This window comes from Synchiropus splendidus, chromosome 1, assembly GCF_027744825.2.
Source record: "Synchiropus splendidus isolate RoL2022-P1 chromosome 1, RoL_Sspl_1.0, whole genome shotgun sequence".
Classification (NCBI taxonomy): Eukaryota; Metazoa; Chordata; class Actinopteri; order Syngnathiformes; family Callionymidae; genus Synchiropus; species Synchiropus splendidus.
Genome location: NC_071334.1, coordinates 22,727,385 through 22,743,387, shown reverse-complemented (window position 1 = coordinate 22,743,387; position 16,003 = coordinate 22,727,385). Strand labels below are relative to the sequence as shown.

The 16,003-nt window shown below is 40.3% G+C and overlaps 1 protein-coding gene across 4 annotated transcripts in view; it reads left to right on the top strand.

Moving 5' to 3' along the window:
- The window catches only part of LOC128751491 (inactive N-acetylated-alpha-linked acidic dipeptidase-like protein 2), a 273,010-nt gene extending 262,699 nt beyond the window's left edge, over positions 1–10,311 (top strand). For all 4 annotated transcript variants that reach the window (XM_053852550.1, XM_053852561.1, XM_053852570.1 and 1 more), the window contains 2 exons: positions 2,287–2,485; positions 7,312–10,311. In XM_053852550.1, coding sequence (XP_053708525.1) covers positions 2,287–2,485; positions 7,312–7,549 — 437 coding nt within the window. In that variant the 3' untranslated portion in view covers positions 7,550–10,311. The remainder of the gene's footprint in view (positions 1–2,286; positions 2,486–7,311) is intronic.
- Positions 10,312–16,003: the final 5,692 nt, after the last annotated feature.

Sequence of the window (16,003 nt, the reverse complement as noted above, 5' to 3'; positions counted from 1 at the left end):
ACAATGAAGAAGGAGGATAACCTTCAAATTTTTCAAGAAAACCTTAAGTCGGGGAGCAGTTGGGTGTTCCAACAGGACAATGACCCCAAGGTTTTAGAATGGTCTTCCCAAAGTCCTGACTTAAACCCCATTGAGAACATGTGAACAATGCTGAAGAAACAAGTCCATGTCAGAAAGCCAACAAATGTAACTGAACTGCACCAATTCTGTCAAGAGGAGTGGTCAAAGATTCAACCAGAAACTTGCCAGAAGCTTGTGGATGGCTGCTGCCAAAAGCACCTAATTGAAGTCAAACTGGCCAAGGGACATGTTACCAAATATTAGCATTGCTGTATGTATATTTTCGACCCAGCTGATTTGGTCACATTTTCAGTTTACCCATAATAAAATCATAAAAGAATCAAACTTCATGATTGTTTTTTTTTTGGGACAAAGAAGGATCTGTTCCAATCATTCTATCCGAGAAAAATCAGATTTGTAGAAATAACTGGAAACTCAAGACAGCCATGACATTATGTTCTTTACAAGTGTATGTCAACTTTTGACCACCACTGCTATAAACTCCTAAGAGCCAACAGAAGAAGCACTGAAGTAAAGTGGAGACAATTGAACACAACTGAAGTGTTTTCATCTTCTTATGGTTTTCAAGAAAAATTGTTTAAATGCTTGAAATGCGAATCAGAGCTTAAGTATTAAGTCCATTCACAGAGCACTGTGGTCCCTGTCCTGTATGTGACGCCAGAAAGATGAGCATCTCCTCTTCACGTTTACTGCACAGCCAGACATGTCTGATGCTTCAGGGTTCTAAACCCAGTGTTGGCCACTTAAATCAATGAACTACCTGTTATGGAAACAGCCCCAAATGACAAAATGAAAAAATATAGACTCCATTCATTAAATTCAATTTGCTACTTCCATTCTCAAGTGAGTACTTCCTACATGCTAAAGTACATCTGTACTCAGGTCAAGCACATGTGTCAGAGGACATAATGGGTCACAACAATGCACCAGTGTTTCATGACTCCCAGGTGGGTTTGAGCAGCCATAATCGTATGAGAGCGCGTCAATGTGTCTATTCCTGTCTGTCCCTCTCAGTGTCACATTCTCTGTGATAGTGTCACGTTTACAGACCCAAGACTCACATGCCCAATCTTCCTGTTTTATTAATCCCTGCGGATCCTGGATAATAGGTCCATTTGGCAACCGGGTCATTGTAGCTGCCATTTATAGCCTGACAGAAGTATGCTTTTTAATCAACTGTTTTTTTAACTTCTCAAATCTTTTTTTCCTGGTTATCAAATGTAGCAGTGTTTTCATCTGCAGAGCTCAGTAGGTGACGCTCTCTGTTTTGTAAACACAGAGTACCATACTGTCCAGTTGAACTGAATCCCAGTGTTAATACTCAAATATGAATGAGAAAGATGCATATATATATAGCAAGTCTCAAGGAAGTCGAGTCATTTTTGTTGACTGTCAAGAAGATGTCATGTCATACCTTAGACTCAAGCAAGGACTTCCTTTCATTCACTCACTTGCTGTGAAGTTGTTTTTATGTGCTGGATTTACCCCATCTTACGTGTGACCGTGTGAAAAGGTTAAAATGTATTTGCTGAATGTTTGAGACTTGAGAACCCTATGTTCTCCCACTAGGAGAGACACAGATCTGTCACCTCCAAAAATCGATTCTGTGGTACTGGGAACAAATGACGACCCTACACGTGGCTCTTCTCAATTTCGACTTATGGAGACATGACGTTTGTTAATGTCAGGCTAAAAAGAATGGAAGCGAAATCTCGCATTATGTACTTTTTCTTGTGTTGCCTGAAATGGTGAAGAAACTGACTTGCGGAGTCATTGCATGCAAGTCCCTGTCAGCTCTCAAGTTATAAGTAGCAAGTCCTTTAAAGTCAAGTCTGTTTGTCAAGCAAGTTGCAAGTCCTCGATCTGGTGACTAAGTATACAGTTTTCTGTTTATAGTTTTAATCCAGTTCAACATTAATTTAACATTAGTGTTCACAGAATTATTTGATGACCCTAACCTTTGGTTTCAAGGGATTGTTTTCATTCATTTTTCACCCTTCATTGTTTTGTTGTTGAATGAAGATGAAGTTTCCAGGACATCTTCTTCTGCTTTCCTCATGAACCCAGAAAACAGAAAGTTTGAAAATCCCTGTGCAGTTAACAATCCAAAATGAATAAATTGTCTTGAAGACGTTCTGTATTTACTCTGAAACTTTGATTTCTGCTCCTTTTCATGTCTAATTCTGTTGCCTCATGTTTATCCAGATGAGAAAGCTGCATCTCCAGCCTTGCTTTCCGCCGCAGCGTCCTTGAGAGACCATGCAGCTTTCTTCCAGTCAGAGATGATGCGACCTGCCAATGACCCAAAAGAGAGAGACCCATCCCATGTGAGGATGCTCAATGATGTCCTTCGGGACTTGGAGAAGAGCTTCTTGGTTCCTCAGTCACCTCCTGGAGTGTACAGGTGGGAGAATTGCCGGTATTTGTTGTTTTCCAGAAAGAATGGCTGGGGGAGGTCTTTTATCTCTTATATATACAGTACATCTTAACACACTTGTTAAGGTAAAGAGATTTGCAAAATGTAAAGAATCTTCTGTAAAAGTAAAAAATAACAAATAATATTTAACAAATAATTTTTAACAACAGAACTCTGGCCCCTTAATAGAAAGTAGGTCAGAGAGTGTAATTTTCTCCGTCATATTTTGGTCAATGTAACACTGGACTGAACTTCATCCATAGCAACGACGCACTACACTAGCACCACCACCTGGCAGAGCTTTTCATTAAAGTTATTTTATTGAACAGAGAGGATTTAAACACCAGCCACATGCAGATGACATTTAGATGCCATGGTACTTTGATTTATTAAATGTTGGTCTTCATACCAAGTCAGACACACACTACTATAGAATCATACCATTGTGGATAAAAAACCTCAAAAGGTTAAGCACTATAAGACACATTCCTTCCTGCATATCATTTTACAGGAAGGTTTTGAATGTAAGGTTGTTTGTATGCATGGTTTTTACCCAAATTTAAGATTAATATTAATCTACTTCAATGAAATAAACTGCAGTTTGACAAATCTGTGCCATGAAAAATGCCTTTTAAATTGGGGCGTGACCATTCATTTCAATGATTCGATTACTATCATCATTTGAGTTGGCAGATACAATTCAAGGACAATATTGGTTTATTTAGAACCATACGATTTGAACCAACTGAATGACTAGGAATCACTTCAGTAGCTTTTTAGCTGTGTAACTGTGAAATACTAGACTAGGGCATGTAAAGTTTCCTAGCTTCCTGCTGTTTCTCATAAGGGAATCAAGTAAATTAATTCTGGATACAAACAAGTCAACAATTAATGGCAAAGTATTTGCATTTTATTTGAAAAAAGAAAAGCACAACCTACACATGAGAGTGAATGAACAGCAAGTTAACCTCTGTAATCTCATGTAAAAACGAAGTGCAACCAGAACTTAGAAGTGATGTTGGTTGCGGCTTTGTTTTCATTCTGAGTGTGGAATGTTTTTACATTGAAAAACATAAAGGCTAAGCGTCAGGTTTAGCCTCAACTTCTGTTTGGTTTAATGGGCAGTTTGTTGAACCTGCATAACACGATACACAAACCCATCTGGAAAGTTTTTAAACTTCTGAGCATTTTAACTGACTTGCGTCCTCGCTCCATTTACACACGTTTCTCACCGTTTCATCTCAAAAATTCAGTTTACTGATTTAAAAAAGCAGGTGCAGAAGTGAGTAAGTTAGAAGCAGATTTTCAGAAAGTGATTGATGATAGACGAAGATTTAAAATCAGTTCCTGTTGGAGGAGGATTTGGGGTCTCAACTGGACAGTATGTGACTTGAACGGAGTCCTACTACAAGTGTCTGTCTATCAAATTTAAAAAAATATGTCTTTTTTAGTGGAGCACCTCTTTCAGATGAGACAGAATCCCTTCAATTGAGTTTTGCTTCTACTGATAAACTATCAGTCCACGTAACTATCAGTCCACGTAACTATCAGTCTGTCCACATAGATACAGCTTTTGTCAATCTTTACTTCTTCCTTCATCACAGTGTTTCCAGACCATCCAGTTCCAGCTGACATCAGCACATCTGTGCGCGAATGCTGCAGATTTTAGTCATCTAATACCCAAGCATGAGTATCAATTAAACTCTTCCCAAATATTGTTTGTTTAACCTCTAACTGGGAAATAATGTAGCCATCTAATAAAACACATTGCTTTAGGCTTCCAATGTCAACAGGTGACATCATAAACATTATATTAATCCATGATTTGTAATAAAGTATTAATCTCAGAGCAGTCTTTTGAAGTCCTGCAGCCCGTCCAGAAGTGTACTACCAACCCTGGACTTAATGGCGGGAAGGTGTCAGTCATTGTCTCATAGTAATGGCTGCTGTCTCGAAATGTTATTGGACAATAAAAGAGGACATTTGGTAGATTGATGTGTGTCTGCACAGTGGGGGTAAGGTCCAAGATGATAGCCACAGCGGGGACTTTGACATGATTCTGTTTTACTGCAGTTCTACTCCCTGAGATTAAAATGACCTTGAGGCAGCTGACAGAGACGGGGGCAGTCTCTGAACAATAAAAAGGCAAGAGGTATGTAATCAGAAGATATTGAAGAATGGCAAACTAAAGTGCAATCATAGTTGTTTAGCTACCAGACCTGGGAATTGCTTCAGATTTCCCAGGACATTTTGATCAGCATCATGTTGAAGTCAATTAATACATATTTTTCTTAAACAAGGAAGAGATTCTCGAAGAGGAACACCCTTCCTTGGCGCATTATTACAAAAAAAAAAATGAAAAAAAAAAAAAATCAGGCCATGCGCAGGAAAATCAATTCAGACCCCGTTTGCTATAAAATTCTCAAAAGGTCAAATGATCGATCCCTCACTTTGTAGCCGATTTAAGACTGCTAGATACGTACTGAGTAGTGTTGGGGGTTATTTTGTTTATTTATTGTTTTTTTTCAACAAATCGTAGTGTTTGCGAGTATATTTAAAAAGTTCGGCGCGGAGCAGAGGTTGAGGTAACACCATCATGGAGATGTACTCTGAAACACAGGGGCTTGACTGGCAATAAAAAGGAAAAGGCTCAAAGTGTGATCCACCAAGTACATACGTCAACTAGCTGTGCAGGTTTGTTCAAATTCTATTACATGGAGAGCACTCGGGTGTTGTTTGTATTCTGATTTGATGATACCAATAGTACGATTGAGGAGCTTAAACATCGACAGTGATGTCTGGCTGCTTTGTCTGGTCACACCAGTGGACATCAGTTTGATTTGATATTATAATTGACTCATTTAAAACCTCTTCTTAATGTCCAATACCGATCACTGACCGATATTACGCAGATGTCAATCCATCGTCTTCTTTTCTTCTTTCATCAGTTCATAATAAAGGCGACTATTATTATCATTTCTGAATATGCACATCCAAAAATACCAGAATCAACATGCAGAAAATAGAAAGAAAGAAACAAAAGGGCTGACAGAATGACTTGCATTATTGCTATGGTTCGATTGAAACTCTGCAACAGGTTCAACATTGGTCATCTCCACCTGAATGTCCTCCAAGAGTGAGTAGGCAGGCAGTCAGTGCTGGAGACGGCCACCAGTTTTTCAACACTTACGCTGCGCTACAAAAGTAGTCCTTTATTCACGGCAAGTCAAAGGAACTTCAAGACGGTTTTATGCCACAGCAGCGTTTGCTTTCGAGTGCTTGAGTGTTTACACGTTTACTTGGACTGATACAGTAAACATCAGATTTAATTGCGAGGCAGATTTATATTCATTGACAATGTTGGGTTGTCACTGTTCTCTGACTCACCCTTGTGGATGCAGAGCCCTCACCATGAAAGGGAAAGAGTGAGACACTGATTTCACTGAAGTTAACAGGGCTCACCTGACTGCTGGATCAGTACTGGCTTGGATTTGTATCTGCTACATTTTCATAGAAATCCATTCGCTCAATCATCAGTAATCTCCATCACTGCTTCCACGTCTGGAGACCGATGAGGCCTCATGTTTGGTATTGACAGAGGAATTAGGCGATGAAGCGCAAAACAACATGACAGAGTAGGTGATGATATTCGACTTGCAAATGCATTCGGGATCCGCAGTGTGACCTGAATGACGAAAGCTTCTTTATGGATGACAAACCAGCTATTCTGCACATACCACCCCCAGCTGAGGAGAAAAAATATGACATGGGTTTGTTCAAAGATGCAAGGCTTCACAGTGGGGGGATTTAGCCTGGGGCCCACCGGGCCACAGTGTGAAAGCCTTTTAAATCTGCTTTACTCTTGCCACCACTTTTTAAGTTTCCCTAATATTCCATATACTTGTAAGTAGGGGTGTGCAAATGAATTCCGTTGCAATATTACATTAAAGAATTCTTTGTTCCTCAGAAATGATATTGTTTTTTATTCCATAAAAAGACCTGATGTGACGCTTAAGCCTGTTTCATCCCTGTTTTGCTGTGATGTGAGACATGACTCACTCACTGCTTCCATCGTTCCTCATACAGATGAGTAATATGACATGATGTGCATCTCACAAGTTTGTGGCTTTACTTGACTTTCCATACCTCATTTTGTTCATTTAATATCCCTGCAGTGAAATCACAAAAACAAGCGTCTCCGCATTTGTTCTGCAGCGGAAAAACAAAATCAATCATAGCAGATGCCATTTGGTGGAGAGAGCAGCGTGACTAAAACTGATGAGCGGGCACATTTATCTCCCAAATGTGCCTGCTGAATGTAACTTAAGATTCCGCCGTCAGAGTTTTCTAATCCACTTTCTGCTTTTCCCTATCTGGACAAGAACAAATGTGTTTGCTCTCCACTGTTATTCACACTTTATGACAGTAATGGACACCGTGATTGTCTTCCAGTGCCATTAGTCCTCCCGCTGAAATTAGCCGCTCCACCATGCGCCGCTCTAATTGCATCCATTACACTCCGGACTCCCTCTCTTTTTTTAAGTCAGGCTGATGGTTTTTAACTCATTGATGTTAAAGCGGTGGTGCGATTCAAGAGGAGCACTCCATACCGTTTTGCTCTTCTATTCAATTGCAAAGTGAGACGGCCTTGCAATTGCATGACTCCAACAGGCACATTTTTTTAATGCCAATAAAACATACGAACACCTTAGAATTGGGATTTTATTCTATTTTTTCTTCTTTACAGGCCCCGTGGGATCCTTTAAAGCACACATGTCAATGGCTGTCTGACTAAGTCTTTCCCTTCTCCACAGAAATTTGCTGTACCGTCTCCCAGGACAGACAGCCCAGTTTTCTCTCATGCGATTGTCTCAGGATGCTCCCTGGCACTGCAACAACGCTACGACATCAGTCTGTCGCCCAGTGGCTGAGCAGGGAGGAGCATGTCTCTACAGCATAAGCCATTCGAGGTCACTGATTCTGGAGGCCGTACGGTCAGCTGACACACTCGTGTGCTTTGGTCTCGAACTGTTTGAGAATTATCCACTGTGACTTCCTCCCTGAAGTGGGTTGTTATTGTTTTTGTTTTGTTTTGTTTTTTTGGAATAACACACACCCAGTCAAGCCAGCCAGCATTCACCACACACAACATGTCAGAAACCATGACGTAAATTAATTGAATATGCAAAACAACCTGCAGCCATGATTACAGTGCAAGATTAATTTTGGGAAACAGCTGCTTTATGTTATGTCACTCCCAATGTGCATTTCTGAAATTAAAACGTCACACTGAGCTCTGGCGCCTCATCAGCCCATCACTGGCGAGCGGACATTTTTAAAGAAATGTCTTACCAAGAGCAGCCAGCGTTTCAGTCCGGCCCATCCGACCTTACTCCTCAAATTGATTTAACTTGTCAGGTCAGCCTTTAGCCTTCTGGCCATTAGACGTCTTCATTGGTATAAAGGAAACATTGGGCCTTAAGTATGGCCGTTGGTAAGGCCATGTTGGGGTCATAGTTGGCCCATTTGGAGTCAAAGCACATGACTGCAAGCCACAGACAGTCAAACCAATGTCATTATAACCAAATACATGAGTATTAGCGGGCGGGGGGTCATAATGATACAGCCGATTGACTAACCGCTATACACCCAACTGTGATGTGTATACAACTGTGAAAGAAAAGCATCTTCTTTTCATCCTTGTTTCACTGGGTTTCATGAACAGCTCCTCTCTCCTGCATTGACACAAAACAGCACTGTTGGAGTGCATGAGTGTCAGTCTGAGTGGTGCGTAGTGAAACACACATGGGCACATGTTTATGTGCCACAGTGACAACTGCTGTAGTGCGGATGGATGATTCATTTTCATATTTTCAAACGTGATTTGGATTCCGGGCACAGGGTCCTGTTTTTAGCACTAATCGTAGTGGTTAATTTTGTGAATATAGAGTGGGACAGTTTACTAAGTTTTCTTTTGTGTCTCCCAAGTTTCCCTGCTGCAAACCAGAAAATATGCTATTGTTACACTGAACAATATGAATCATATTGTGCATTGCAAATTATGGGAAAGTATGATAATCACCATTCCGACATTTTTATCTGTCCTTACCACATTCATGATCAAATGCCTCTGTTATCCACTGTGTAGTGACGAATGTGTAAATATTACAAAAATAATGTTATTTTGCCAGTTATGAGCCAGATATTCATGATTCGGCTTATTTACACGTACTGTTTATTGATCTTCTGCAGTCTTCACATGACGTCCCACTGAATGAGCAGGGAATATCACTGTTCGGTTCCTTGCATGCATGAGTGTTTAGATGTTCACTTTTATTATTCCAACTGGAAATGAGCATTTTTGCCTGCATGCCTTAATGAATGTAGGATTTGTTCATATGTAACATGCTAGTGTGTGTTAACATCAATCGAACTGGCAACTAACTAAAACGATTTGTTTCATGATAATTTGTAATTCTGAGGCAAAACTTCACTCAAGAATCGGTTCTGGTGTGTTGTCGTGTAATACTAACTTCTTTTGAAATAAATGACTAATTTTGTACGGAAGCAGCAATAACAACATGTCAAGCATAAGTGCTCTGACGTCATTTTTGCACCTTGAATGCAAATTGCACACTAATTTATTCAATAAATCGGGCAGCTGCATATGAAAATTCTATTTTCGAAAAATGACTTTTTTAAAAGCAAAGCATTTTTTACACTTTTTGTACCTCGCTACTTTATGACGACTTTTCTACAACTTGTCTGGTAGTACTGACTCAAATGGTTTTGGTTCAATCTTGTATATCTGGTGGTGTTAACATCATCGCCATGGTCATAGATGTTTGCATTGTCGTGTTGCTGTATACATTTTTTTTTTCTACTTGTGATGTGCAGTACCACTTAACAATGTTTTCAATCTTAATGGAATTGTCTCAACTCTATTGCAAGAGTTCAATGAATGGTTTGTAAACTTCTCTTTGTGCCTGCTGTTGTTTTAGCTAGTCTTCCACAGTAACTTCTGATTGTTGTAGTAGCAAGAAGTGAAGAAAAAAAAAACTTGAGGTTTGCCAAATGAAATTTTGATCAGCTGAGATATGCTACATTTTTTACAGTGATGAAGTTATTTGATGAATAATGATGTTGTTGGAAATAAGCTCATGTTCCAATAAGTCTTATTGCAAAGATATGCTTGTTTCTATTTGTTCGTTGTTACGATTCTTGTTCATCATGTCAGCCATGCCAAACTCCGTCATGCAGGGTCCTATAATGCTTTTAAACTGCAATTGAACTTGTTCTGGATCAAGTACAAGCACAACCAAAAGCACAATAGAATTTGCACTTGGATGAGAAGTGTTTCTTGTTTCCTTTACGACAAGCACTGCCATAAAAAGTGATTTTATTCATTCTTTAAATGTTGTTTTTTTTATTGTCATTGAATCGTGAAAGCATTTGTTTTCATGTATATATCAACATATGTTAGATATATGGCCTGCACCGACTTCCGACTCATAACACGCAGTCTCAAATTTTGGGTGATTCCTGAGTTGACAATGGTGATCTCTGCCTATTAGAATAAAAAAACATGGACTTTGGGCACGAATCGACGACTTAGCTTCACTGTTATCAATGAAAAACCTGTGCATGTTTTCTTGTTTGTGTAAATGTTTGTTGTACTGTTGCATGTCCTTGAATCAATGCATTAAGAACAGAGATGTTAAGGAGGGTCTTTGGAAAGAGATTAACAAAGTGTTTTTGTGTTTCTGTTGAAATGGCTGTAAATCATTTAAATTGCATGTTCAGTTGCTGCCGTGTGGTTGTAATATAATTCCCATCACTGTGTTGCTTTGGAATAAATGAACAAAATGATTTGTTGCAGTCCTCCTTCATGCTGAAGCATTACTTATACATGCAGTGTACTACACATTGTGTAGTAAAAATGACAAAAATGTCTCTGTTTAACTCGAATATGAGGAGGGAAATTTCTTAGAACGCTGAATTCAGCTGCATAGATCGCTATGACTTCATATTTTGATTCAACCCATGGACGACGATTCACACTTTGACCACGAGATGGAAGCACAAGTCAACAAAACCTGAAAACCCCTTGTGTCACGTGCATATCAGGCGGTAGATCGCTGGTGATGATCGTTCTTGTCTGAAGGGGGCACTATTTATCCTTTTTTTACACATTAGCAAAACACAGGCGCGCACACAGGGTTTGTGAGGAAGGGGCGGGGCCAATACAGAGGAGAAAATGTAGGTCACACCAGAAAGGAGGGGTCCAGGAAGGAGGAAGAAAACCGCAGATGTATTTCTGACGGATGTGTGCGAGGGTGTGAGATCAAACAGGTGTGTCACGCAGACACAATGTGTTTAGTGTAATTATGTCTCCAGAATGAGAACATGGACTGAGATAAAGTTTCAGTGTTGACAGACTTTTCAGTTCACTGACTCCACTGAAGAGCAAAGACTGAAATAAAGGCAAAGCAAGTAGCTTTATTGATCTAATTTTAAACACAGACATGGATGACTGTAGAATGGGCCCGCAATTTCTCACATACATTTTTGTGTGTTTTATTGTTTTCTTTTCTTTTCACAAGGAACAATGACCATGTTGTGGGACAACAGAAGGCAGAATCCTCTTTACCTGGCAGCAACATCTATTTACATGCACATAATGCCTCAGCACTGCAATCCAGCTCTAACAGCCAATAATAGTCATTTTACCCCTGGAGACGGAGACGTCATGTGATCATGCTGGTCAATGAGTCTGTAGGGGGGGAGGGAGACTCACTTTCTTGTCGCTGGTTGCCATGGAAATGCTGCAAGGGGCTCCTTATCTTCCCGCCATTGAGCTTCAGCTCTTAGGAGCCAGGAAAGCAAGGTGATTGCCATGGAGACCGAATGCTCTGTATGTGTGCATGTGTTTGCAGCCTGTCACTACAACCTGCCCAATTCCACAGAGGGGGCAGGGGACCAGGAGGGACACGTCTCATCCCTGGCTCCCAATTAGCAGGTTGTCAAGCCGAATAAAGAGTGTGTATGGTTCCACTTCTCCTCACCTGTCCATGGTCCACCTATGGTTCTGACCACACGAATGTCTCCTAGTCTAGATTGCTCATGACTATGGAAAAAAACAAAACACCAACTTGTTTATGCAGCTAATTTAGCACACATTTGCAGGTTGACCGCTTCCCACAGATCCAAAAATACCATCAGCAAAAAGAGGCTCACAACCACATGCATTTTGTTGTTATCCCACCACACACTTTTCAGTTTAAAGGTTTAGAGTCAGGTTAAACTCAAGGCCCCGAGTCCAAATGCAGCCCACCATTTTGTTTTGTGTGGCCCACAAAACATACACCAGCTGTTAGAGTCGGAACACTACAGTAAGTCACCTCAGCCTGGTAGGTCTCGCATTCATGCTTGGACACATTCAAATGCTGGAAGAAAATGAGAGACAGTTGATATGGTATCATTTCACTCAACAAATGATTTTCAATATAGATATTGATGGAACATTATTATACTTTGGTAGAATTGTATTAAATGTTGTATGACAAGTTCCACTTTGACCCTCAGAATTGTTTTGAATTTTGACAGTCAGTGTAGTTAAAATGGCACATATCTATACTATAATACTAATCGGCAATACTGGATGTCGGCTCACCATTCAGCATTTCCTTGTTTTCGGTTCACTGTTTAAGAATAGCGTTGGGTCTGGATTGATTTGAAATGTAAATAAACCGTGACTGTTATCAGATGATACGACTTTGACACATATTTCACACAGCCGAATTTGCTTTTTCACCAGACACTCGATGTAAATGTTTCCAGAATGCCTCATCGTAGGGAAATGAAAAATAGTTTCCCAATACTTTGCAGTCGGTGCTGTTAAGCCTTTTGCCTATAATACAATGACTGCAGTTTGTCTCCTCCTAAATGAGCCACTTTTTCCGCCTTGAAATCTCGTCCAATCCAGACTGAGTGGGAGCCACGCACTAAGGGAAACCATCTCCGCCTGAAGAATGTGGACTTGGATTACAGGCTGCATTCCCCTATCCCCCCATCCCCTCAAACTCCCCCCCTTTTTTTCCTTGAAAGGCTTTTATGGTGGTTTGTCATCTGCCAAGAATTCCTGCCGGCGTGCTTGCCACAAAATGTATTTTCATAACCACTGCATGTCAAGACGTTGCTACTTAGAGCTCTTTAGGGCTTTGTCGGAGTAGTTCAATGCTTTCCATATGTTCTTTACTTCTGGCAATTAAGATAAGTTTTACTGCACATCCAAAGGCCACAAGCCAACGGCACTACACCCACCATGTCTTCTGTAACTGCACTTCAGAATTCAACAGGCCCGCCGTACTGTTGAGTTTTGAAGTCACAATCGACTCAAATGTCACTTGTGAATAACCAGGCTTTAAACGGCTCACACTACTTAATGTACGCTATTCATTGATGTGCTGCAATCTCTGGGAAGATGAATAATTAAATTATACTGTCTATTCTCCAGTAAATCTACAGACTAAAGTCAAGAGGAACTGAAAAACAACAGCAGTAATGATACAGTAATGTGGAAGTGTGGGGGGCGGGAGGCTGTTTGAAGCAGCAGTCTTGTCTACCTCTGTGGTCAGCAGTAGTACACAGTGGGGGATGGCCTTCACCACAGCTCAGTCTGGACTGTAAGGTTCTGTTGCAGCTTCTTCTCTTTCTATTGTATTTGCACATGATGTTTTCTTCTCTGCTCATGGGTTGAGTCTAAGCAATAAAATTGGGCGCAAGGATTGAAGACAATAATCTAATGCTGGTGTGCATTCCTCTGATCATAACATTTACTGATTGAAGGGAGTTCAGAATGTGTTTGGTGAGACAGCCATCAATGAGACACTTCATCAGGTGCTGGAGGAAGATAAGATCAGTTTGAAGTGGAAAATTAATGGTTGCTTGTAAGACAGCATGTTTTGTCTAACAGGGCTTGGACATGGGCAGCAAGAGACATCACAGATACTTGACTCAACATAGAAGATACTCAGTGGGGAAATGATCTTATCATACTCTGTTATTATCTTTATGTTTAAACATAGTTTGCCATACAGTGTTTGCTTTGGTCTCTTCAATGCTGTCTAGTTTCTTAGATAGATGCATCACATGTTGTCCACCAGGTGCGGACCTCTGATCCAGAATTCTCCTCAGGTCATGAGAACCTCAGCGAGCCCACATGTGTAAATTGGATTGTTTGTTGTAAATATTGAGGCGTCATTGTGCATGATGATTTCCTCATGATGCAAATTCAGATCCTATTCTGTGACGGCTTAAGGGTCAAGGTTAAAGACCTGATGACTTTAATTTAGCCTTAAATGAAGGCTATCATGTTTGGATTAGAGGAAGGGTCACAAAATCAATACAGATCAATATAATGTAATTTGATGTGATGCATCTGTGTGTGTGAGTGTGTGAGAGAGAGAGAGAGAGACTGGGCTCAGTGTGAGCTCATGTGCTCAGTTACATAAGACCAGTGTGTGTGTGTGTGTGTGCGCGGTGCTGTGTGCTTATCTGTGTGTACCAGGGTCAACTGAGATTGCATGGTGTGAGGGAGTGTGTGTACGAGACGGAGATATATGTCCATCATTGGCAGTGTCAGTGATACATTATATCGGGTCCATCTGTGGGGCCCCTCTCCCCCTCCCTCATCCATCCAGCACAGATTTCTACCTCAGCAACACACAGGATGCTACTCTCTCTATCTCTCTCTCTCAGATGGCCGCTCGAATAAAGGCAGCACTGTATTCCACTAAACCAATGATGATGTCAGCTTGTTATTGACTCTCCCAGGTCTGAATGACTGAGCAAGGGATGGGGGTTGGAATGGAATCTATCTATTTTAGCGGGGTGACCAACCATGCACAAATGAGCTATAGTGTGTGTGTGCGCGCGCGTGTGTGTGTGTGTGCGTGTATGTGTGAGTGTGGTGTGGGGGATGGGTGGGATCCTGCAGTCCTAGTTTCCGCAGACATAATCTGGCCCAGTTGCTGCACACCTCTTACAGTTTACAACGTTCCCTCCTCCACCCTCCTTCTCGGCTGCTTCTGTGAAATGATGAATGTTTCCATCAGGAGCGAGCTGGACCCAACACATGCCCACATTCACAGTAATGATCTTGTCAGCTGTTGCCTCTTTCATATCATATAATGTAATACAATAATAATAACAACAACAATAATAATAATAACAATAATTATAATAATAATAATAATGAAGATGCCAATGTTGTGCTTCGCAAACACTTCTTTGTCACTTTGTCATGTAATTCCGAATGTGAGTTGATGCAACACTGCGAGGTGAAGCGTCCTTGTCGCAACAGGAGAAGGTTAAAGCAACAATGTTGCTGTTAGACAAAATAGTTTATTCCCTTTCAGAATATCTCATTTATCAGTTGCTTGTGTTAGCATTATTATGTAAAACTGGATGAATCTATTCATTACAGAATTGCAAAGAGAAAATGAACATAACTTGAAGTATTATCTTGGACCAAAACTTAGCTAAATTTATATCAGTTGAAGCGGGAAGAAGCTGATCCTGTGAGGCCAAAGGTAATTGACGACAGCAAGAGAATACACTGTGAGGAATTTAAATAAATGGAGGGGTGTGACGCTCACACTTCTGTATGTGTGAGGGTAGAAAAGCAGTGAAAGATAGACTTCAATGGAAGGCCAGTTATAAACAGTTTAGTGTTAATATAGCGTTTAGCTGGCTGGTTGTATTTTGATTATCTGTCTCACGGCACAAGTTGTAATCAGGCAAGCATAAAATAGCTTTTAATTTGTAGTTAAAGTTAAAGCTAAAAGAAGAAACATGCTTCAATGATAAGTGTACATGTCATTTACATTGTGAAATTATTATTATTATTATTATATTATTGTCAAAGCAGAGAACATGGTCCTTGTTTTCACTTGGTCAATGCCACTCTTCAGTGGACTACGGGAAACGATTTTAATGTCTTCTAATAATGTTAACCATGGTAGAGATAAGTAGCAAGAACAGCAACAAGATCACTGTTATCCAGCGTTGGAATGTGGTCATAAGATAAACAAAGCGGGGTCTATGTGGTTGATGGCAATCTCCCAGCAGCCTTTCTCTGGTTATACCAAATAATAATACAAACAATAATCAAATGTGAAGTAAAGACAGATCCGATTGTTGTCTCCTGTGAAGTGGATGTGGAGGCATATTTATCTGTAATGATAATACACTTCATCGAGTCAGAGGATTTCGGTTTAATGGGTGTAATTATGCACTATGCAAAAGCAACAGAGCCAGTCAGTAGCTGGAAAAAGCACATACATGATTTGTAGCGTTCGCGTATATAATGTTTAAGTTCATCATTAGGTGACTGGATGGGTCACAATCACAAAAAACGCTATATTGTGGGCATTAGAATAAAAAAAAACTACTCAGACAAAACGATAATAAGGCATTTTTAATGTAAATATGTTCAATCGTCTT